The sequence below is a fragment of the Somniosus microcephalus genome, chromosome 11, assembly GCF_052327205.1.
Source record: "Somniosus microcephalus isolate GS21.2 chromosome 11, FLI_Smic_1.0, whole genome shotgun sequence".
Taxonomy (NCBI): Eukaryota; Metazoa; Chordata; class Chondrichthyes; order Squaliformes; family Somniosidae; genus Somniosus; species Somniosus microcephalus.
The window spans coordinates 115,937,477-115,962,523 of record NC_140997.1 but is presented as its reverse complement, the minus strand read 5'-3'; the positions used below and the strand labels follow the sequence as shown (position 1 = coordinate 115,962,523).

Genomic DNA, 25,047 nt, shown 5'->3' with positions numbered 1-25,047 from the left:
AGAAGAAATTTCTTCACACAGGTGGTGAATCTTTGGAATTCTCTACCCCAGAGGGCTGTGGAGGCTCAGTCATTGGGTATATTCAAAACAGAAATCGATAGATTTCTGACTAGTAAGGGCATCGAGGGATATGCTGAGGCAGAAGATCAGCCATGATCTTATTGAATGGTGGAGCAGGCTCGAAGGGCCGAATGGCCTACTCCTGCTCCTATTTTTATGTTCTTATGATTGGCGGCGGCCAGGGGGGATGAGCGTAACCCACTCTGTAGGTTATAGGTGGCGCACAGCAAAGGGGGACCAGGGGAAAAGGGAGACAATCCCTTATTTGGAAAACGTACACACATCCTGGCATGTTGTGGGAATGATTCACCTGGTGAGACTGGATGCAATGTTGACTGATCACTCAGTGATGAGTCAGTGCTGTCTTATTTGACTTGTACAGCTGAAAAGAACCTTTCCCATTTACACATCCTTAAAAGGTGAATGTTTATTTGGTCTTTTGTAACACTGACTCAAACCGATGATTTACCGCCCAGTACAGCTGGGAATGATGGAGCTGTGATTTCAGCAATTCCTGGCAGGGACTATTGTTTATCTGCCCAACTTATACCCTGGCCTACTCCCTTTCCTTCCTCAGGCCGTGCACACCTCACGGCTGAGAGCGCGAGTAGCTGGCAGCCTCCCGTGGCCAGGCCAGGCCTGCTTTTATTCAGTTACTTGTAATAGAAAAGCGGACTCCAGGTTTATTCCTCCCTACAGCAATGTGAGCGATGGAAGCTGTGAGTCGCTCTGCGAGGGCGGGCGTGCATCTCCCAGCGAGACCAAGGGGAGGGGAAATGTAACCCCAGCTTCGTGCAGTCGAAAAGTGAAGGTAACAAAGCAAGACTATTGGGTAAAGCATGCACATTGGGTACAGCATGCACGCAAGTGTGTCTGCTGGAACACTGCAGCAGTGATCCCAGAGTCTGGTGTGTCTACTAGGTACGTTACAGCAGTGATCCTGTGTCTGCTGCGTACACTGTCACAGTGATCCTAGAGTCTGGTGTATCTGCCGGGTACACTGTCATAGTGATCCTAGAGTCTGGTGTATCTGCTGGGTGCACTGTCATAGTGATCCTAGAGTCTGGTGTGTCTGCTGGAACACTGCAGCAGTGATCCCAGAGTCTGGTGTGTCTGCTGGAACACTGCAGCAGTGATCCCAGAGTCTGGTGCGTCTGCTGGAACACTGCAGCAGTGATTCCAGAGTCTGGTGTGTCTGCTGGAACACTGCAGCAGTGATTCCAGAGTCTGGTGTGTCTGCTGGAACCTTGCAGCAGTGATCCTAGAGTCTGGTGTGTCTGCTGGAACACTGCAGCAGTGATCCCAGAGTCTGGTGTGTCTGCTGGATACACTGCAGCAGTGATCCTAGAGACTGGTGTGTCTGCTGGAACACTGCAGCAGTGATTCCAGAGTCTGGTGTGTCTGCTGGAACCTTGCAGCAGTGATCCTAGAGTCTGGTGTGTCTGCTGGAACACTGCAGCAGTGATCCCAGAGTCTGGTGTGTCTGCTGGATACACTGCAGCAGTGATCCTAGAGACTGGTGTGTCTGCTGGAACACCGCAGCAGTGATCCCAGAGTCTGGTGTGTCTGCTGGAACACTGCAGCAGTGATCCCAGAGTCTGGTGTGTCTGCTGGAACATTGCAGCAGTGATCCCAGAGTCTGGTGTGTCTGCTGGAACACTGCAGCAGTGATCCCAGAGTCTGGTGTGTCTGCTGGAACACTGCAGCAGTGATCCCAGATCCCCTTGACAAGTGTTTCCTGCCAGTGGGAATGCTAAGTCAAGTTGGGATTAAACAGCAATCTGCAGCCCATTGTGTAAATAAATGTATCTTTATTCCCTGGCCCAACAAGCTGTGTCTTCTCTTGTCCTGTAGGGTCAGTACTGGTCAGTAGTAGCTCTGTGAGAACCTTGTTGTATCAGATAAAGACTGAATTCTCTCTACTGGTGTCTGCCCCGGGACCTGTCTGCTGCCCGGCCCTGTATCAGTCTGGTGCCTGTCCTGGGATCGGTCTGCTGCCTGTCCCGGGATCGGTCTGCTGCCTGTCCCGGGATCGGTCTGCTGCCTGGCCCCTCCCTCTCTGCAGGCTGTCCTGCCAATTTTCAGCTCCCAGTCTGTGCTGAGCCTGAGGTGACAGTGTTTTCTTGGCTCAGTATCGAGGTGACATCATTCACCTGCAAGGCAGGTGCAGGCCGGATGTTGGTGGGTGTTTCATAGTTTCAGGCTGGGTTGGTTTTGTTTTGGAAGTGTTGTAGTTTGCGTGGCAGTGGTGAATGGATGGTGTGGTGAGTGCTTCATTGAGCTGAGAATGAGAGGCCCGTGCACAGGCAGCCATGTACTGGAAGAAGCAATTGCAGCGGAAATGTAGCAAGGTGAGATCAAGCCAGGGGCGCTGCAGGAAGCCTGCTTACTTAAGGGTGAGTTTTTGTTTGTTTAACTTCTGAGCGACTTCTTTGTACTTTCAGGCCCTGTGTGTTTGTAAACCCAAAATATCTCCTGCAATCCCCCCTCCCCCCAAAAAAAATTCTGGGTTACTGCGAGCCACCCGTTACACCTCAACACGCGGGACCCCAGGATGTTTAACCGTCTGTTCCCCCATACCCCCGCACCCCCATACCCTGATTCCACTCTCTCTAATCCAGGGGGTCACTGGACAGTGATCAGGAGCAGGAACCCTGGCTGATGTCCCCTCTCTCTAACCCAGTGACCAGGAGCAAGAACCCTGGCTGATGTCCCCTCTCTCTAACCCAGGGGTCAGTGGACAGTGATCAGGAGCAAGAACCCTGGCTGATTTCCCCCCTGTCTAACCCAGGGGTCACTGGACAGTGATCAGGAGCAAGAACCCTGGCTGATGTCCCCTCTATCTAACCCAAGGGTCACTGGACAGTGATCAGGAGCAGGAACCTTGGCTGATTTCCCCTGTCTAACCCAGGGGTCACTGGACAGTGATCAGGAGCAGGAACCCTGGCTGATGTCCCCTCTCTCTAACCCAGGGATCACTGGACAGTGATCAGGAGCAGGAACCTTGGCTGATGTCCCCTCTCTCTAACCCAGGGATCACTGGACAGTGATCAGGAGCAGGAACCCTGGCTGATTTTCCCTCTCTCTAACCCAGGGGTCAGTGGACAGTGATCAGGAGCAGGAACCTTGGCTGATTTCCCCTCTCTCTAACCCAGGGATCACTGGACAGTGATCAGGAGCAGGAACCTTGGCTGATTTCCCCTGTCTAACCCAGGGATCACTGGACAGTGATCAGGAGCAGGAACCCTGGCTGATTTCCCCTGTCTAACCCAGGGATCACTGGACAGTGATCAGGAGCAGGAACCCTGGCTGATTTCCCCTGTCTAACCCAGGGGTCACTGGACAGTGATCAGGAGCAGGAACCCTGGCTGATTTCCCCCCTCTCTCTAACCCAGGGGTCAGTGGACAGTGATCAGGAGCAGGAACCCTGGCTGATTTCCCCTGTCTAACCCAGGGGTCAGTGGACAGTGATCAGGAGCAGGAACCCTGGCTGATGTCCCCTCTCTCTAACCCAGGGGTCACTGGACAGTGATCAGGAGCAGGAACCCTGGCTGATTTCCCCCCTCTCTCTAACCCAGGGGTCAGTGGACAGTGATCAGGAGCAGGAACCTTGGCTGATTTCCCCTGTCTAACCCAGGGGTCAGTGGACAGTGATCAGGAGCAGGAACCCTGGCTGATGTCCCCTCTCTCTAACCCAGGGGTCACTGGACAGTGATCAGGAGCAGGAACCCTGGCTGATTTCCCCCCTCTCTCTAACCCAGGGGTCACTGGACAGTGATCAGGAGCAGGAACCCTGGCTAATTTCTCCTGTCTCGAGCCCCTAACCCCAGGGGTACTGAGGCTAGGTGACTACACCCTATTTGCTGCATTCAGCATTCTGTCAATATTTGCGGAAAGAACACTGAATGTTCAGACCCTTCGTCAGGTCTGCAAGGGCCACCCTCTGAAACGTGAACTCCTCTTTCCACAGACACTAAATGACACGTTGAGCCCTTTCACATTCTCTGTTATTGTTTTGTAACAATTTAATTCAGTTTTGTTTACACTCCCCTGTCACCATTGAAGGCAATCTGTTCCCTGCACCAACACTGGGCCCAAAAAGTTAAACTCTTCTTGGCTTTGTGGCTGGATATCTCGACCTGATATGTGTGTTGTAATCGTTTGTTTTCTAAGTGTCCTTTAACTGCTGTCTCAGTGCTTCAGATACTGGCGAGAATTACAAATATTGAAACCAGTCTGGGAAGGACAGAAAGTTTTACTTTCACGGAAAGTCTCATCCCTTCAAGATCTTTAATATATGTAATCTAACCAGGATCAGGTGCGGTGTGTACCTGTACTCCCATAGACACGGCAACAGCAACCAGGAGCGGGGCTGGGTCATTAGGAGCAGACTTCACCAAGTACTGTTCCTGCTGCCTCTTTGCACCTGTTACCGTGTATATGCTGTTTCTAAGCTGTCTGAGCTGATGGTCAATGTTGAGCCCGTGTGAGATGCTTTATGGATGAATAATTACAATGAGGCTGGAGGACTCATTGGCCCAGAAATTAGGTTCGGGGGCTTGCCGCGCGTGCAAGCCCCCGATGTGCACTTACCCGGCGCGCCGACAGCTGAAGCCTGGGCCTGCTTGGAACTCCTGTCACTGGCCCGGTTCAGATGTCGGCGTGCTGTGCTTGCCTGATCCAGCGGCGTAGTTAGTGCGATGTGCCGACTGGGATCAGGTGAGCACTGGGCAGCCAATCAGGGGAGGGAAAACTTCATTCATGAGTTTGATAGTAAGAACTGTCAAACTCATGAAAACTACGGGCGCCCAAAACACTACTTAAACTTTAAATAAAATTTTTAAAAACATCCCACTAATTAAATGAACTATAAATAACTTTAAAAAAACTATTTTAAACAATTAATCAAATTTTTGAAAAAAATAATTTTTTAAGAAATCGGGTCTAAAAATAAACTTACCTTACTGTAAAGTCCTTAAAAACAATAAAGCTGTTGAAAAACTGTTATAATTTTAAATAATAGACCACTTACCTTAAAGAATCAAGTCCTTACGTCTCCTGGAGCAAGTGCCGGTTTCCCGCGCATGCGCTGTGCATGCTGAAATCCGGCACTTCCAACGGGCCCACGCGTGAGTACCCCGTCCGTACTCACGCGTTGGGACCGGAATTACTGGGCCATTTATAACGTCAAACAACCCAGTAACTTTTTTAAATTAGTTCTTGGGATGTGAATGTCATTTATTGCCCATCCCTAGTTGCCCTGAGATGGTGTTGAGGGTCTTCTTGACCAAAAGGCAGTTAAGAATCAACTACGTTGGTGTGGGACTGGAGTCACGTATAGGCCAGAGTGGGTAAGGATGGCAGGTTTCCTTCCCTAAAGGGCATTAGTGAACCAGTTGGTTTTTTACAACAATCCGACAGCTTCGTGGTCACTTTTACTGATCCCAGCTTTTTATTTCTAGATTTTGTAAACTCAATTCAAATTCTCAAACTGGTGGGATATGAACTCCTTCCCGCTGTCGGTGCCACATGAGCGCTTGCTGTATCTGGCCTGAGACTCGCACAGCAAGACTCTGATGCCCCACTTTCAGCTTCAGCTACTGTAATTTAACGGGTTGGTGTTGCAACCTCCACTGAGGCAGAGAACCGCATTAGGAGGCTCCTCTGGGAGGGAGCACTGTCCCCTGGTACCAGTATGAAGCCTGCTGCCAGCTAGCCACTGAACCCGCCTGTGCAAGTTAGTGAGGCGATTCCTCCTCATCAGCCTGTGTGGACCTTCCACAACTATCGGGAGTGGGTCTGCAGCCACCGGGCAGTTCCACAACTATCGGGAGTGGGTCTGCAGCCACCGGGCAGTTGCACAACTATCGGGAGTGGGTCTGCGGCCTCCGGACAGTTGCACAACTATCGGGAGTGGGTCTGCGGCCTCCGGGCAGTTGCACAACTATCGGGAGTGGGTCTGCGGCCACCGGGCAGTTGCACAACTATCGGGAGTGGGTCTGCGGCCTCCGGACAGTTCCACAACTATCGGGAGTGGGTCTGCAGCCACCGGGCAGTTCCACAACTATCGGGAGTGGGTCTGCAGCCACCGGGCAGTTGCACAACTATCGGGAGTGGGTCTGCGGCCTCCGGACAGTTGCACAACTATCGGGAGTGGGTCTGCGGCCTCCGGGCAGTTGCACAACTATCGGGAGTGGGTCTGCGGCCTCCGGACAGTTGCACAACTATCGGGAGTGGGTCTGCGGCCTCCGGGCAGTTCCACAACTATCGGGAGTGGGTCTGCGGCCTCCGGGCAATTGCACAACTATCGGGAGTGGGTCTGCGGCCTCCGGGCAGTTCCACAACTATCGGGAGTGGGTCTGCGGCCTCCGGGCAGTTCCACAACTATCGGGAGTGGGTCTGCGGCCTCCGGGCAGTTCCACAACTATCGGGAGTGGGTCTGCGGCCTCCGGGCAATTGCACAACTATCGGGAGTGGGTCTGCGGCCTCCGGGCAGTTCCACAACTATCGGGAGTGGGTCTGCGGCCTCCGGGCAGTTCCACAACTATCGGGAGTGGGTCTGCGGCCTCCGGGCAGTTCCACAACTATCGGGAGTGGGTCTGCGGCCTCCGGACAGTTGCACAACTATCGGGAGTGGGTCTGCGGCCTCCGGGCAGTTCCACAACTATCGGGAGTGGGTCTGCGGCCTCCGGGCAGTTCCACAACTATCGGGAGTGGGTCTGCGGCCTCCGGGCAATTGCACAACTATCGGGAGTGGGTCTGCGGCCTCCGGGCAGTTCCACAACTATCGGGAGTGGGTCTGCGGCCTCCGGACAGTTCCACAACTATCGGGAGTGGGTCTGCGGCCTCCGGGCAGTTCCACAACTATCGGGAGTGGGTCTGCGGCCTCCGGGCAGTTCCACAACTATCGGGAGTGGGTCTGCGGCCTCCGGACAGTTCCACAACTATCGGGAGTGGGTCTGCGGCCTCCGGGCAGTTCCACAACTATCGGGAGTGGGTCTGCGGCCTCCGGGCAATTGCACAACTATCGGGAGTGGGTCTGCGGCCTCCGGGCAGTTCCACAACTATCGGGAGTGGGTCTGCGGCCTCCGGGCAGTTCCACAACTATCGGGAGTGGGTCTGCGGCCTCCGGGCAGTTGCACAACTATCGGGAGTGGGTCTGCGGCCTCCGGACAGTTCCACAACTATCAGGAGTGGGTCTGCGGCCTCCGGGCAGTTGCACAACTATCGGGAGTGGGTCTGCGGCCTCCGGGCAGTTGCACAACTATCGGGAGTGGGTCTGCGGCCTCCGGGCAGTTGCACAACTATCGGGAGTGGGTCTGCGGCCTCCGGGCAGTTGCACAACTATCGGGAGTGGGTCTGCGGCCTCCGGGCAATTGCACAACTATCGGGAGTGGGTCTGCGGCCTCCGGGCAATTGCACAACTATCGGGAGTGGGTCTGCGGCCTCCGGGCAGTTCCACAACTATCGGGAGTGGGTCTGCGGCCTCCGGGCAGTTCCACAACTATCGGGAGTGGGTCTGCGGCCTCCGGGCAGTTCCACAACTATCGGGAGTGGGTCTGCGGCCTCCGGGCAGTTCCACAACTATCGGGAGTGGGTCTGCGGCCTCCGGGCAGTTCCACAACTATCGGGAGTGGGTCTGCGGCCTCCGGGCAATTGCACAACTATCGGGAGTGGGTCTGCGGCCTCCGGGCAGTTGCACAACTATCGGGAGTGGGTCTGCGGCCTCCGGGCAGTTGCACAACTATCGGGAGTGGGTCTGCGGCCTCCGGGCAGTTGCACAACTATCGGGAGTGGGTCTGCGGCCTCCGGGCAGTTGCACAACTATCGGGAGTGGGTCTGCGGCCTCCGGACAGTTGCACAACTATCGGGAGTGGGTCTGCGGCCTCCGGACAGTTGCACAACTATCGGGAGTGGGTCTGCGGCCTCCGGACAGTTGCACAACTATCGGGAGTGGGTCTGCGGCCTCCGGGCAATTGCACAACTATCGGGAGTGGGTCTGCGGCCTCCGGGCAATTGCACAACTATCGGGAGTGGGTCTGCGGCCTCCGGGCAATTGCACAACTATCGGGAGTGGGTCTGCGGCCTCCGGGCAATTGCACAACTATCGGGAGTGGGTCTGCGGCCTCCGGGCAATTGCACAACTATCGGGAGTGGGTCTGCGGCCTCCGGGCAATTGCACAACTATCGGGAGTGGGTCTGCGGCCTCCGGGCAGTTGCACAACTATCGGGAGTGGGTCTGCGGCCTCCGGGCAGTTGCACAACTATCGGGAGTGGGTCTGCGGCCTCCGGGCAGTTCCACAACTATCGGGAGTGGGTCTGCGGCCTCCGGGCAGTTGCACAACTATCGGGAGTGGGTCTGCGGCCTCCGGGCAGTTGCACAACTATCGGGAGTGGGTCTGCGGCCTCCGGACAGTTGCACAACTATCGGGAGTGGGTCTGCGGCCTCCGGGCAATTGCACAACTATCGGGAGTGGGTCTGCGGCCTCCGGGCAATTGCACAACTATCGGGAGTGGGTCTGCGGCCTCCGGGCAATTGCACAACTATCGGGAGTGGGTCTGCGGCCTCCGGACAGTTGCACAACTATCGGGAGTGGGTCTGCGGCCTCCGGGCAATTGCACAACTATTGGGAGTGGGTCTGCGGCCTCCGGGCACTTGCACAACTATTGGGAGTGGGTCTGCGGCCTCCGGGCAGTTCCACAACTATCGGGAGTGGGTCTGCGGCCTCCGGGCAGTTCCACAACTATCGGGAGTGGGTCTGCGGCCTCCGGGCAGTTCCACAACTATCGGGAGTGGGTCTGCGGCCTCCGGGCAGTTCCACAACTATCGGGAGTGGGTCTGCGGCCTCCGGGCAGTTCCACAACTATCGGGAGTGGGTCTGCGGCCTCCGGGCAGTTCCACAACTATCGGGAGTGGGTCTGCGGCCTCCGGACAGTTCCACAACTATTGGGAGTGGGTCTGCGGCCTCCGGGCAGTTCCACAACTATCGGGAGTGGGTCTGCGGCCTCCGGGCAGTTCCACAACTATCCACACAACTCTGTTGGTAAATCTGTGACAAAGCAGGGCAAATGACTGCCCCTCATCACTGTAGCAAGCAACTGACACCTGCTAACCTCGCGTAGCAGCTTGGCTTATAGCGGCAAAGCTGCCGGGGTTTGTGTGGAAGCAAGGGAGGGGATTCGGTCATTCCTCATAATCGTCCTGATTTAGAGTTCTCGTCATTTGTTCTACTTTAAAATAAAAACCCATGTGCACAATTTGTTGACCTTTGGTTCTGTATCATAGATCGAACGTCTGGAAGTGAACAGCTTGGCCCCATCGAGTGTGATTGCCTCGAGCTCGGATGGCGGGATCAGTGTGGATGGCCTGGATGGTGCCCTGGACCCTCAGCGGACAAAAGCTGCCATCGCCCACCTGCAGCAGAAGGTGCTAAAGCTGACAGAGCAACTGAAGGTGGAGCAGACGGCCCGGGACGACAATGTGGCGGAGTACCTCAAGCTGGCCAACAATGCTGACCGGCAGCAGGGTGCCCGCATCAAGCAGGTCTTCGAGAAGAAGAATCAGAAGTCAGCTCAGACAATCCTGCAGTTGCAGCGCAAGCTGGAGCACTACCACCGCAAGCTGCGCGAGATTGAGCACAACGGCATCCCCCGCCAGCCCAAGGACGTGCTGCGGGACATGCAGCAGGGCCTGAAGGGCGTGGGGGCCAAGGTGACGGGCTTCAGCGAGGGGGTGGTGGGCAGCGTGCGGGGCGGGCTCTCCACTTTCTCCCAGGCCACACACTCAGCCGCTGGCGCAGTGGTCTCCAAGCCGCGGGAGATCGCATCGCTCCTCCGCAACAGGTTTGGCAGCGCGGACAACATTCCCGGCCTCAAGGACTCGCTGGACGAAGCCCAGGTTGAGGAGTGCCTCAAGGGCCTGGCCATCTGTGGCAACCTGCAGTCCAGCCCTAGGTACGGCAGCGAAGAGGAATGCTCGAGTGGCACGTCGGGATCGGGCGCCAACAGCATGTCAGGGGCACCCCCGGAACCTCCCACCTCCAGAACCAACACACTGGACTTCACCAGCTCAGGCTTCGAGGGAATATTCCAAGAACTGCACCAAGTAAAAGAGACACAGGCCCGATTGGAAGAATCATTTGACACTCTAAAATCTCACTATCAGAGGGACTATACACTCATGCTACAGACACTACACGAAGAGCGCTACAGGTACAGTCACAGCCGGGAGTTGTCTGCTACACCAGCTCTCTCACCTCCTGCCACATTGCTGTTCATTTGCATCTGGTTTGATTTGCAATTCATTCCCGTCCTCTGATGTGTTTATAAGGTGTGTGTGTGTATGTGCCCAGCTGGCCCTGTTTTAACCATTCACAGGGGTGTCTGTGGGGTGTGTGCCCAGCTGGCCCTGTTTTAACCATTCACAGGGGTGTCTGTGGGGTGTGTGCCCCACTTGCCCTGTTTTAACCATTCACAGGGGGTGTCTGTGGGGTGTGTGCCCCACTTGCCCTGTTTTAACCATTCACAGGGGGTGTCTGTGGGGTGTGTGCCCCACTTGCCCTGTTTTACCCATTCACAAGGGGTGTCTGTGGGGTGTGTGCCCCACTTGCCCTGTTTTAACCATTCACAGGGGGTGTCTGTGGGGTGTGTGCCCAGCTTGCCCTGTTTTACCCAGTCACAGGGGGTGTCTGGGGTGTGTGCCCCACTTGCCCTGTTTTACCCATTCACAGTGGGTGTCTGTGGGGTGTGTGCCCAGCTGGCCCTGTTTTAACCGTTCACAAGGGGTGTCTGTGGGGTGTGTGCCCAGCTGGCTCTGTTTTACCCATTCACAGGGGTGTCTGTGGGGTATGTGCCCAGCTTGCCCTGTTTTACCCAGTCACAGGGGGTGTCTGTGGGGTGTGTGCCCAGCTGGCTCTGTTTTACCCATTCACAGGGGGTGTCTGTGGGGTGTGTGTGCCCAGTTTGCCCTGTTCTACCCATTCACAGGGGGTGTCTGTGGGGAGTGTGCCCAGTTTGCCCTGTTTTACCCATTCACAGGAGCTGTCTGTGGGGTGTCTGCCCTGTTTTACCCATTCACAGGTGGTGTCTGGGGTGTTGCCCAGTTTGCCCTGTTCTACCCATTCACAGGGGGTGTCTGTGGGGTGTGTGCCCAGCTGGCCCTGTTTTACCCATTCACAAGGGGTGTCTGTGAGGTGTGTGCCCAGCTTGCCCTGTTTTACCCATTCACAGGGAATGCCTGTGGGGTGTGTGCCCAGCTGGCCCTGTTTTACCCATTCACAGGGGGTGTCTATGGCGTCTGTATGCCCAGCTTGCCCTCTTTTACCCTTTCACAGGGTGAGTCTGTGGGGTGTGGGCCAGCTTGCCCTGTTTTACCCATTCACAGGGGGTGTCTGTGGGGTGTGTGCCCAGCTTGCCCAGAATTTGTTCATCCCTGTTTGGCATGAAAATAAATCAATAAAGGTGACTCAACCGTGGCTAACAAGGGAAATTAGGGATAGCATAAGATCCAAGGAGAAGACATATAAATGGGCCAGAAAAAGCAGTAAACCTGAGGATTGGGAGCAGTTTAGTATTCAGCAGAGGAGGACAAAGGGATTAATTAAGAGGGGTAAAATAGAGTATGAGAGTAAGCTTTCAGGGAACATAAAAACTGACTAAAAGCTTTTATAGATATGCGAAGAGAAAAAGATTGGTGAAGTAAAGCGTAGGTCCCTTGCAGTCAGAATCAGGGGAATTTATAATGGGGAACAAAGAAATGGCAGACCAATTAAATACATACTTTGGTTCTGTCTTCACAAAGGAGGACACAAATAACCTCCCAGAGATGTCGGGGAACATAGGGTCTAATGAGAGGGAGGAACTGAAAGAAATCAGTATTTGTAGGGAAATGGTGTTAGGGAAATTGACAGGATTGAAGGCCGATAAATCCCCAGGGCCTGATAATCTACATCCTAGGGTACTTAAGGAAGTGGCCCTAGAAATAGTAGATGCATTGCTGGTCATCTTCCAAAATTCGATAGACTCTGGAACAGTTCCCATGGATTGGAGGGTAGCTAATGTTACCCCACTATTCAAAAAAGGTGGTAGAGAGAAAACAGAATTATAGACTGGTAAGCTTGACATCGGTAGTTGGGAAATGCTAGAATCCATTATAAAAGATGTAATAGCAGAGCACTTGGAAAACAGTGACAGGATCGGACAAAGTCAACATGGATTTACAAAAGGTAAATCGTGCTTGACTAATCTACTGGAATTTTTTGAGGATGTAACTGGTAGAATAGATAAGGGAGAACCAGTGGATGTGGTGTATTTGGACTTTCAGAAGGCTTTCGATAAGGCCCCGCATAAGAGATTAGTGTGGAAAGTTAAGGCACATGGGATTGGGGGCAAGGTACTGACTTGGATAAAGAACTGGTTGGCAGACAGGAAGCAAAGAGTTGGAATAAACGGCTCTTTTTCCGAGTGGCAGGCAGTGACTAGTGGGGTACCGCAGGGACCGGTCCTAGGACCCCAGCTATTCACAATATATAAATGATCTAGACGAGGGAACTAGATGTAATATCTCCAAGTTTGCAGACGACACAAAGCTAGGTGGGCGTGTGTGCTGTGAGGAGGATGCCGAGAAACTCCAGTATGATTTGAACAGGTTGGGTGATTGGGCAGAAGCATGGTAGATGCAGTATAATGTGGATAAATGCAAGGTTATCCAGTTTAGTGGCAAAAACAGGCAGGCAGATTATTATCTGAACGGCAATAGATTGGGAGAAGGGGAAGTGCAAAGAGACCTGGGTGTCCTTGTGCACCAGTCGCTAAAGGTAAGCATGCAGGTGCAGCAGGCGGTTAAGAAGGCAAATGGTATGTTGCCCTTCGTAGCGAGACGGTTCGAGTACAAGAACAAGGATGTCTTGCTGCAGTTGTACAGGGCCTTGGTGAGACCACACCTTGAGTATTGTGTGCAGTTTTGGTCGCCTTATCTGAGGAAGGATGTTCTTGCCATGGAGGGAGTGCAGCGAAGATTCACCAGACTGATACCTGGGTTGGCAGGAATGACGTATGAGGAGAGATTGGGTCGATTGGGCTTATACTCGCTGGAGTTTAGAAGAATGAGAGGGGATGTCATTGAAATTTATAAAATTCTAACAGGACTGGAGGACTGGACAGACTGGTGCAGGAAGGATGTTCCCGATGGCCGGGGAGTCCAAAACTAGGGGTCACAGTCTAAGGATAAGGGGTAAGCCATTTAGCACAGAGATGAGGAGGAATTTCTTCGCCCAGAGAGTGGTGAACCTGTGGAATTCTCTACCACAGAAGGCAGTGGAGGCCAATTCATTAAATATATTCAAGAAGAAGTTAGATATACTTCTTAAGGCTAAAGGGATCAAGGGATATGGGGAGAAGGCAGGGACAGGGTACTAAATTTGAATGATCAGCCATGATCTCATTGAATGGCGGAGCAGGTTCAAGGGGCCGAATGGCCTACTCCTGCACCTTTCTTCTATGTTTCTATGTTTTACCCATTCACAAGGGGTGTCTGTGGGGTTTGTGCCCAGCTTGCCCTGTTTTACCCATTCACAGGGGGTGTCTGTGGGGTGTGTGTGCCCAGCTTGCCCTGTTTTACCCATTCACAGGGGGTGTCTGTGGGGTGTGTGTGCCCAGCTTGCCCTGTTTTACCCATTCACAGGGTGTGTCTGTGGGGTGTGTGCCCAGCTTGCCCTGTTTTACCCATTCACAGGGGGTGTCTGTGGGGTGTGTGCCCAGCTTGCCCTGTTTTACCCATTCACAGGATGTCTGTGGGGTGTGTGCCCAGCTTGCCCTGTTTTACCCATTCACATGTGGTGTCTGTGGGGTGTGTGCCCAGTCTGCTCTGTTTTAACCATTCACAGGGGGTGTCTGTGGGGTGTGTGCTCAGCTTGCCCTGTTTTACCCATTCACAGGGTGTGTTTGTGGAGTGTGTGCCCAGCTGACTCTGTTTTACCCATTCACAGGGGGTGTCTGTGGGGTGTGTGCCCAGCTTGCCCTGTTTTACCCATTCACAGGGGGTGTCTGTGGGGTGTGTGCCCAGCTTGCCCTGTTTTACCCATTCACAGGATGTCTGTGGGGTGTGTGCCCAGCTTGCCATGTTTTACCCATTCACATGTGGTGTCTGTGGGGTGTGTGCCCAGTCTGCCCTGTTTTAACCATTCACAGGGGGTGTCTGTGGGGTGTGTGCCCAGCTTGCCCTGTTTTACCCATTCACAGGGTGTGTTTGTGGAGTGTGTGCCCAGCTGACCCTGTTTTACCCATTCACAGGGGGTGTCTGTGGGGTGTGTGCCCAGCTTGCCCTGTTTTACCCATTCACAGGGGGTGTCTGTGAGGTGTGTGTGCCCAGCTTGCCCTGTTTTACCCATTCACAGGGGGTGCCTGTGGGGTGTGTGCCCAGCTTGCCCTGTTTTACCCGTTCACAGGGGGTGTCTGTGGGGTGTGTGCCCAGCTGGCCCTGTTTTACCCGTTCACAGTGGGTGTCTGTGGGGTGTGTGCCCAGCTGGCCTTGTTTTACCCGTTCACAGGGCGTGCCTGTGGGGTGTGTGCCCAGCTTGCCCTGTTTTACCCATTCACAAGGGGTGTCTGTGGGTTGTGTGCCCAGCTGGCCCTGTTTTACCCATTCATAGGGGGTGTTTGTGGGGGGTGTGCCCAGCTGGCCCTGTTTTACCCATTCATAGGGGGTGTCTGTGGTGTGTGTGCCCAGCTTGCCCTGTTTTACCCATTCACAGGGTGTGCCTGTGGGGTGTGTGCCCACCTGGCGCTGTTTTACCCATTCACAGGGGGTGTCTGTGAGGTGTGTGCCCAGCTTGCCCTGTTTTACCCATTCACCGGGGGTGTCTGTGGGGTGTGTGTCCAGCTTGCCCTGTTTTACCCGTTCACAGGGGGTGTCTGTGGGGTGTGTGCCCAGCTTGCCCTGTTTTACCCATTCACAGGGGGTGTCTGTGGGGTGTGTGCCCAGCTGGCCCTGTTTTACCCATTCACAGGGGGTGTCTGTGGGGTGTGTGCCCAGCTTGCCCTGTTTTACCCATTCACAGGGGGTGTCTGTGAGGTGTGTGCCCAGCTTGCCTTGTTTTACCCATTCACAGGGGTGTCTGTGGGGTGTGTGTGCCCAGCTTGCCTTGTTTTACCCATTCACAGGGGTGTCTGTGGGGTGTGTGTGCCCAGCTTGCCTTGTTTTACCCATTCACAGGGGGTGTCTGTGGGGTGTGTGCCCAGCTTGCCCTGTTTTACCCATTCACAGGGGGTGTCTGTGAGGTGTGTGCCCAGCTGCCCTGTTTTACCCATTCACAGGGGGTGTCTGTGGGGTGTGTGCCCAGCTTGCCCTGTTTTACCCATTCACAGGGGGTGTCTGTGAGGTGTGTGCCCAGCTGCCCTGTTTTACCCATTCACAGGGGGTGTCTGTGGGTTGTGTGCCCAGTTTGTCCTGTCTTCCAAAATTCGATAGACTCTGGAACAGTTCCCATGGATTGGAGGGTAGCTAATGTTACCCCACTATTCAAAAAAGGTGGTGGAGAGAAAACGGGGAATTATAGACCGGTAAGCCTGACATCGGTAGTGGGGAAAATTTAGAGTCCGTTATAAAAGATGTAATAGCAGAGCACTTGGAAAACAGTGACAGGACCGGACAAAGTCAACATGGATTTACAAAAGGTAAATCGTGCTTGACTAATCTGCTGGAATGTTTTGAGGCTGTAACTGGTAGAATAGACCAGTTCTCCTCAGTCAAGCTCCGTGTCCCGGGCTGGACGGTGGGAGTGACAGTGTGTAAGCTGCCTGCCCTTTGATTAGCCTCACACTCGCTCTGTTCCGGTGGGGTCCCACACACATAAAGTGGCCTGTGGGCGAGCTACTGGGGGGCACAGAACCACAAAAAGCACAATTATTATCAGAAAGGGAAGCACAGAAAGATCTTTTTAAACCGTTTGAAGTCTCTTGCGGTATTAATTTGAAGGCCAGACTCTGGGTGTATTCTGTTTCTAGCCTGTTGCCCGAGTTTGCCTGTCATCATTCAGTTACCAGTTATGTCTCAGTTGAGCAAGTACGAGAAACACTTCAGTGTGCCATTAAGAACAAAACCCCTCAGGCTGAGCACAGACAATGAGTGCCTTTCTGTACAGTAAGAGTGTGTGTTTGCAGAATTTTACAAGCATTTATCCAAGTCCCTTTTGAAAGTTACTATTGAATCTGCTTCCACCACCCTTTCACGCAGTGCGGTCTAGATCACAACAACTAGCTGCGTAATAAAAATTCTCCTCATCTCTCCCCTGATTCTTTTGCCAATGATCTTAAATCTGTCTCCTCTGGTTCCTGACCCTCCTGCCACTGAAGACAGTTTTACTTGATCAAAAACCGTCAGAATTTTGAACACCTCTATTAAATCAACCTTAACCTTCCCCGCTTTAACAACAACTTGCATTTATATAGCGCATTTAACGTTGTAAAAGGTCTCACGGCACTTCACAGGAGTATGAGCAGACAAAATTTGACACCAAGCCAGTAATATTAGGACAGATGACCAAAAGCTTAGTCAAAGAGTTAGGTTTCAAGGAGCATCTTATAGGAGGAGAGAGAAGTAGAGGGCTGGAGAGGTTTCGGGAGGGGATTCCAGAGCTTAGGGCCAAGGCAGCTGAAGGCACGGTCACCAATAGTGGAGCGATTAAAATTGGGGATGCGCAAGAAGCCAGAATTGGAGTAATGCAGAGATCTCAGAGGGTTGTGGGGCTGGAGGAGATTACAGAGATAGTGAGGGGCAAGGCCATGGAGGGATTTGAAAACAATGATGAGAATTTTGAAATCGAGGCATTGCCAGACTGTGACCCAATGTAGGTCAGCAAGCACAGGGGTGATGGGTGAACAGGACTTGGTGCGAGTTAGGACACAGGCAGCAGAGATTTGGATGTGCTCAAGTTTATGGAGGGTGCAAGGTGGGAGGCTGGCCAGGAGTGCGTTGCAATGATTGAGTCTAGAGGTAACAAAGGCATGGATAAGGATTTCAGCAAAAGATGGGCTGAGGCAGGAGCGGAGACAGGTGATGTTATGGAGGTGGAAATGGGGAGTCTTGGTGATGGAGAGGATATGGGGTCGGAAGTTCAGCTCAGGGTCAAAAGGACGCCAAGGTTGCAAGAGGTCTGGTTCAGCCAGGGAGAGGGATGGAATCGGTAGCTAGGGAATGGAGTTTGTGGCGGGGACTGAAGACAATGGCGTCGCTCTTCCCAATATTTAATTGGAGGAAATTTCTGCTCATCCAGTGCTGGATGTCGGACAAGTAGTGTGACAAATTAAAGGCAGTGGAAGGGTCGAGAGAGGTGGTGGTGAGGTAGAGCTGGGTGTCTTCATCGTACATGTGGAACCTGATGTGTTTTCGAATGATGTTGCCGGGGGTAACATGTAGATGAGAAATAGGAGGGTGCCAAGGATACATCCTTGAGGGACTCCAGAGGTAACGATGCGGAAGCGGGAAGAGAACCCATTGCAGGTAATTCTCTGGCTGCAACTGGATAAATAAGAATGGAGCCAGACAAGGGCAGTCCCACCCAGCTGGACAACGGGTGGCGAGGCGTTGGAGGAGGATAGTGTGGTCAATCGTATCAAAAGCTGCAAACAGGTCGAGAAGCATGAGGAGGGATAGTTTACCATGGTCACAGTCACATAGGATGTCATTTGTGACTTTGATGAGGGCCGTTTCAGTGCTGTGGCAGGCAGAAACCTGGTGGAGGGATTCAAACATGGAATTGTGGGAAAGATGGGCATGGATTTGGGAGGCAACAACACACTCGAGGACTTTGGAGAGGAAAGGAAGGTTGGAGATGAGCTGCTAGTTTGCAAGCACAGAGGGGTCAAGGGGTTGGTTTTTTGAGGAGCGGGGTGACAGCAGATTTGAAGGGGAGGGGGACAGTATCTGAGGAAAGACAACCATTACCAATATCACCTAACATGGGAGCCAGAAAAGGAAGTTCGGTGGTCAGCAGTTTAGTGGGAATAGGGTCGAGGGAGCAGGAGATGGATCTCATGGACAAGATGAGCTTGGAGAGGGCATGAGGGGAAATAGGAGAGAAACCAGAGAAAGATGAGAGTTCAGGGCTAGGGCAGGGGTGAACCTTAGAGGATGTATGGCTTGGTGAGCTAGGGGATATATGTATGGTGAGCTAGGGGAAGAGAGGGAAGCGGCAGCTAAATGGATGGTCTCAGTCTTAGTGACAAAGTCGTCCTTGAGCTCTTTGCATTTGTTGTAAGGAGAACAATCCCACTTTCTCTCCTCTCTCCACATTACTGAAGTCCCTCATCCCTGGAACCATTCTAGTAAATCTCCTCTGCACCCTCTCCAAGGCCTTGACATCCTTCCTGAAGTGTGGTGCCCAGAATTGGGCACAGTACTCTAGCTGGGGCCTAACCAGTGATTTATAAAGGCTTATCATAACTTCCTTGCTTGTCTGCTCCATGCCTCTATTTATAAAGCACAGCATCGCATCTGCTTTCCTGCATCCTGCTTCATTTCTTGAAACCGACCATTTATTTTTGCCCAGCTGGTATGTGACCGTTGCAGAAACCCATCGCCATGTTTAGGAGTTTCCAAACTAAAAAAAACTGACTAATCCTACCCTGAGCTTTCTGTTTGCCCAGCATAGAGTGCACTTTCTCCCCGCAGAGACTCATGCCACGTACCCAAGCTCAATTTAGGCATAGGTTGGCAGAGCTGAGGGTTACAAACCCTCCAGGATTGTCCTGGACTCTCCAGGAATTAAAGAATAAAGTCCTGGACGCTGTTGTTAGCAACCTGGATGAAGAACCAGGGGCTTACCGGTCTATAATTCCCCGCTTTTTCTCTACCACCTTTTTTGAATAGTGGGGTAACATTAGCTACCCTCCAATCCATGGGTACCGTTCCAGAGTCTATCGAGTTCTGGAAGATGACCAGCAATGCATCTACTATTTCTAGGGCCACTTCCTTAAGTACCCTAGGATGTAGATTATCAGGCCCTGGGGATTTATCGGCCTTCAATCCCATCAATTTCCCTAACACCATTTCCCTACAAATACTGATTTCTTTCAGTTCCACCCTTTCATCAGACCCTATGTTCCCCGGCATCTCTGGGAGGTTATTTGTGTCCTCCTTTGTGAAGACAGAACCAAAATATGTATTTAGTTGGCCTGCTATTTCTTTGTTCCCCATTATAAATTCCCCTGATTCTGACTGCAAGGGACCTACGCTTGACTTCACCAATCTTTTTCTCTTCACATATCTATAAAAGCTTTTACAGTCAGTTTTTATGTTCCCTGCAAGCTTACACTCATATTCTATTTTCCCCTTCTTAATTAATCCCTTTGTCCTCCTCTGCTGAATCCTAAACTGCTCCCAATCCTCAGGATTATTGCTTTTTCTGGCCAATTTATATGTCCTCTCTTTGGATCTTATGCTATCCCTAATTTCCCTTGTTAGCCACGGTTGAGTCACCTTTTTTGTTTTATTTTTATGCCAAACTGGGATGAACAAATTCTGTAGTTCATCCATTCGGTCTTTGAATGTTTGCCATTGCCTATCCACCGTCAACCCTTTGAGTAACATTCCCCAATCAATCCTACCCAACTCGCTCCTCAGACCATCGTAGTTTCCTTTATTTAAGGTATGAGAGCGGAATTGAGTAAAGTGGATTGGGAAAATAGGTTAAAGGATAAGACGATACATGATCAGTGGTGTACATTTAAGGAGTTATTTTACAAATTCCAAAAAATATATATTCCACTGAGAAGAAAAGGGTGTAAAAGAAAAGACAGCCATCCGTGGCTAAGTAAAGAAATTAAGGATAGTATTCGACTAAAAACAAGGGCATATAAGGTAGCCAAATCTAGTGGGAGGATAGAGGATTGGGAAAACTTTAAAAGACAGCAAAAAATAACAAAAAGATTGATTAAGAAAGGGAAGATAGATTATGAAAGTAAATTAGCAAAAAATATAAAGACAGATAGTAAGAGTTTTTATAGTTATATAAAAAGAAAAAGGGTGGCTAAAGTAAATGTTGGCCCCTTAGAGGATGAGACCGGGAAATTAATGGTGGGAAATATGGAGATGGCAAAAACACTGAATGAATATTTTGTATCAGTCTTTACAGTAGAGGACACCAAGAATATCCCAACACTTGACAAGCAGGGGGCTATAGGGGGGGAGGAGCTAAATACGATTAAAATCACTAAGGAAGTAGTACTCGGTAAAATAATGGGACTCAAGGCGGATAAATCACCTGGACCTGATGGCTTACATCCCAGGGTTTTGAGGGAAGTGGCGGTAGGGATTGTGGATGCATTGGTAATAATCTTCCAAAACTCCCTGGACTCAGCAAAGGTCCCGGCAGACTGGAAAACTGCTAATGTAACACCCTTATTTAAAAAGGGCAGTAGACAGAAGGCTGGAAACTATAGACCGGTTAGCCTAACATCTGTGGTAGGTAAAATTTTGGAGTCCATTATTAAGGAGACAGTAACAGGACATTTGGATAATCATAATTTAATAAGACAAAGTCAGCATGGTTTTATGAAGGGGAAGTCATGTTTGACAAACTTGCTGGAGTTCTTTGAGGAAGTAACATATAGGGTGGATAAAGGTGAACCAGTGGACGTAGTGTATTTAGACTTCCAAAAGGCATTTGACAAGGTGCCACACAAAAGATTATTGCTTAAGATAAAAAATCACGGGATTGGGGGTAATATTCTGGCATGGATAGAGGATTGGCTATCTAACAGAAGGCAGAGAGTTGGGATAAATGGTTCATATTCAGACTGGCAATCAGTAACCAGTGGTGTTCCGCAGGGGTCAGTGCTGGGTCCCCAACTCTTTACAATCTATATTAACGATTTGGAGGAGGGGACCGAGTGTAACACATCAAAGTTTGCAGATGATACTAAGATGGGAGGGAAAGTAGTGAGTGAGGAGGACATAAAAAACCTGCAAGGGGACATAGACAGGCTAAGTAAGTGGGCAGAGATTTGGCAGATGGAATACAATACTGGAAAGTGTGAGGTTATGCACTTTGGCAGGCAAAATCGTAGAGCAAGTTATTATCTTAATGGCAAGAAACTTGAAAGTACTGAAGTACAAAGGGATCTGGGGGTCCTGGTGCACGAAACTCAAAAGGTTAGTATGCAGGTGCAGCAAGTGATTAAGAAGGCCAATGGAATGTTGGCTTTCATTGCTAGGGGGATAGAATATAAAAATAGGGAGGTATTGCTTCAGTTGTACAAGGTATTGGTGAGACCGCACCTGGAATACTGCATACAGTTTTGGTGTCCATACTTAAGAAAGGACATACTTGCTCTCGAGTCAGTACAAAGAAGGTTCACTCGATTAATCCCGGGGATGAGGGGATGGACATATGAGGAGAGGTTGAGTAGATTGGGACTCTACTCATTGGAGTTCAGAAGAATGAGAGGCGATCTCATTGAAACATATAAGATTATGAAGGGGTTGGATCGGGTGGATGCAGGGAGGATGTTCCAGATGATGGGTGAAACTAGAACTAGGGGGCATAGTCTTAGAATAAGGGGCTGCTCTTTCAAAACTGAGATGAGGAGGAACTACTTCACTCAGAGGGTGGTAGGTCCATGGAATATGCTGCCCCAAAAAGCTGTCGAAGCTACATCATTACATAAATTTAAAACAGAAATAGACAGTTTCCTAGTAGTAAAGGGAATTAAGGGTTATGGGGAGCGGGCAGGAATTTGGACATGAGTCTAGGTTCGGATAGGTCATGGCCCTGTGGGTAGCGGAGCGGGCCCAGGGACCGTGTAGCCTGATCCTGCTCCTGTTTTCGTGTGTTTAATGCTGTTAGATTCAGGAGATAGTCCTGTCATAGTGGATTGGCGGTTAGGATCAGATCAGCCATGATCTTATTGAATGGCGGAGCAGGCTCGAGGGGCCAATTGGCCTACTCCTGCTCCTATTTCTTATGTTCTTATGTTCTTAAATTTAGGACCCTAGTCTCTGAGTCAACTACTTCATTCTCCATCTTAATGAAGAATTCGATCATATTATGATCGCTCCGACCCAAGGGGCCTCGTACAACAAGATTGCTAATTAATCCTTTCTCGTTACATAATACCCAGTCTAAGATGGCCTGATCTCTGGTTGGTTCCTCGACATATTGGTCCAGGAAACCATCCCGTAAACACTCCAGGAATTCCTCCTCCACAGTATTGTTACTAATTGCTGTGCCCTTTTTGCACGCTTCTTTAATTTTCCTTTTAATGCCATCCCCAACCTCTGCTTTACTGTTTGGAGGTCTATATGCCGGGAACACACACCCCACAGACATCTCCCTGTGAATGGGTAAAACAGGGCAAGCTGGGCACACACACCAGACACCCCCTGTGAATGGGTAAAACAGGACAAGCTGGGCACACATCCCACAGACACCCCCTGTGAATGGGTAAAACAGGGCAAGTGGGGAACACACCCCACAGACGCCCCCTGTGAATGGGTGAAACAGGGCAAGTGGGGCACACACAAATTGGTGCACCAAGATCTGTTATATCAGAAACTCAAGATATGGGGAATTAATGGGAGCAGGGATTAAAGGTTACATGTACATCTACGTGAACCCATGAAGATTTGGATGAGGGCAGTGCAGTTGATGTGTACATGGACTTTCAAAAGGCATTTGATAAAGTGCCACATAATGAACTTGTTACACAATTGAAGCCCATGGGATTAAAGCGGCAGTAGCAGCATGGATACAAAATCAAAGCAGTTACAGCATATGGAATCCTGGGCTTTATAAACAGAGGCACAGAGTACAAAAGCCAGGAGGTTGTGCTAAACCTGTATAAAACACTAGTTCAGCCCCAGTTACAGTATTGTGTCCAATTCTGGGCACCGCACTTTAGGAAGGACGTGAAGGCTTTGGAGAGGGTAGAGAAGAGATTTACTAGAATGGTTCCAGCGATGAGGGATTACAGTTATGTGGATAGACTAGAGAAGCTGAGGTTGTTCTCCTTAGAGGAGATTTGATAGAGCTTTTTAAAATTATGAAGGGTTTAGACAGAGTAAATAAAGAGAAATGTTTCCAATGGCTGAAGGGTCGGTAACCAGAGGACACAGATTTAAGGTGATTGGCAAAAGAACCAGAGGCGACATGAGGAAAATGTATTTTAAACGAGTGGTTAAGATTTGGAATGCATAGTGTGGTGGATAGAGATTCAAAAGCAGCCTTCAAAAGGGAATTGGAGAAATACTTGAAGGAGAAAAAATTGTAGGGGTATGAGGAAAGAACAGGGGAGTGGGACTGACTGGATTGCTCTTCGAAAGAGCCGGCACAAACTCGATGGGCCGAATGGGCTCCTTCTGTGCGGTACTATTCTGAGGCCTAGAAATTCAGTTGTTTGCGCCAGCCGCTAGCGCCTTAGGAGGAGGAGATGTGGGGCGCTAGGCGGCTAGCGGCCGGGCGCTGCGCGATCTGCGCCTCTCCCCAACTTCAGTAAAGGTTTAGCGGCGGCGCAAAGCCTTTGCGCGCACTCAGCTGCGCGCGCAGATCCTGATGTCATTTCATCGTGCAACGCCCTTTGTGCGCCCCAAACCGGAAATTCAGTGGCACCGGCCTATTGCGCGCCTGGCGCCCCTAGCGACTGGTGGAGGGGAACGGTTCCCAGTCGCTGCGGGGCGCTAATTAAAGGGCACTCCTCCTGCAGTAGAAATGGCAGCCATTTTGCATCACTCCTTCTTTGTGAGAGACGGATCTTTGCAGAGAGACAAAGGTAGAGAGCTTTCTGGTTTGGCTCAACACTCGCACAGGTACTTGTGGCTTCAGGCCACAGCTTTGCACTTGTCTTTAACTTCAGAGCCATAGCATTGACTGGAAACATATAATGGGGGCTGCAATGGGTGCAAACGTTGGCCTTCTCCATAGTCCTGGGCGTTGTCCAGATCAAGCAGCAGTGGTCAGGCCTTGCTTCAGGGCTGCAGTGTGCAGGGCGTGGCAGGCAAACAAATCCACCCTCCCCCTTTAAGAGCTCACCGGCGCCAGAGTGCCTGCCGTCAATCAGCAACTCACTGCACCTGCGCTGCGCCCGCCCTCGGGGGTTTCGCCCCGGGCCGCCGGCTTAGCGCCTAATGATAGTCGTGCATCGCCTGTTTTAGCGCAGCAGCAACCTCTTGGGGCGATGCCACTGAATATCGGCGAAGGTGGCGCGAAGTTGCGCCGGGCGCTAACTTTAGCGGCCGCCCGGCTGTAGCGCCCCAAACGTGGCTATACTGAATTTCTAGGCCTTAGAGTCTATAAGACACAAAGCTAGGCCTGCAGGGTTACCTGGAGCTGAGGGCAAAGGGTGCCAGCCCCTGTGATAGGATTACCTCTGCAGGGTCATTGATGAGCCTTTGAGGGGCACAAAGTACTGAGCTGAGCTGAGCTGATTTTAAAATGTGATGGTTATCAAAACTCATTTTACATTCTCTTTGTAAGTTGGTTTCTGTTAAGACTCCAGATTGAGGGCCAGGAATCAGGCACTATCCTCTGCAGTCAGCCAGGGGAGTGATGCAGGGCCCCTGGGGAAGTCTCATCTGAGGGAGGAAGAGCCTCACCTGTATTCAACCACTCGCCTGGATCATTGTGTCCTTGTGTGGAGACACTGCGCCCTTCTCACACCGTGCCTGACTGCCCAGCCCACCTCTAAAGATAAATCAAATTGAGGCTTGTCCTTTGTTGTTTTAAAGTAGGAAGCGCATCAGTCTGTTGCCTCACGTGTTCCATTGTCCATAACAGGTGTGAGCGACTCGAGGATCAGCTCAATGACTTGACAGAGCTTCACCAAAATGAGATCCTCAACCTCAAGCAGGAGCTGGCGAGCATGGAGGAGAAAATCGCCTACCAGTCTTACGAGCGAGCACAGGACATCCAGGTCAGTCCACAGGGACTAAGCCAACAAAGCCCTTGTGACACTCATTCCTTGTCATTTATTCCTGAGAAAGTCAAAAAAAAACTC

General features: G+C 51.4%; 1 protein-coding gene across 2 annotated transcripts in view; it reads left to right on the top strand.

The window, feature by feature from the left end:
* LOC147110834 (transmembrane and coiled-coil domains protein 1-like) overlaps nucleotides 1–25,047 on the top strand; it is a 166,631-nt gene that overhangs the window by 134,748 nt on the left and 6,836 nt on the right. For both annotated transcript variants that reach the window (XM_086001197.1, XM_086001198.1), the window contains exons 3-4: nucleotides 9,347–10,272; nucleotides 24,828–24,963. In XM_086001197.1, coding sequence (XP_085857323.1) covers nucleotides 9,347–10,272; nucleotides 24,828–24,963 — 1,062 coding nt within the window. The remainder of the gene's footprint in view (nucleotides 1–9,346; nucleotides 10,273–24,827; nucleotides 24,964–25,047) is intronic.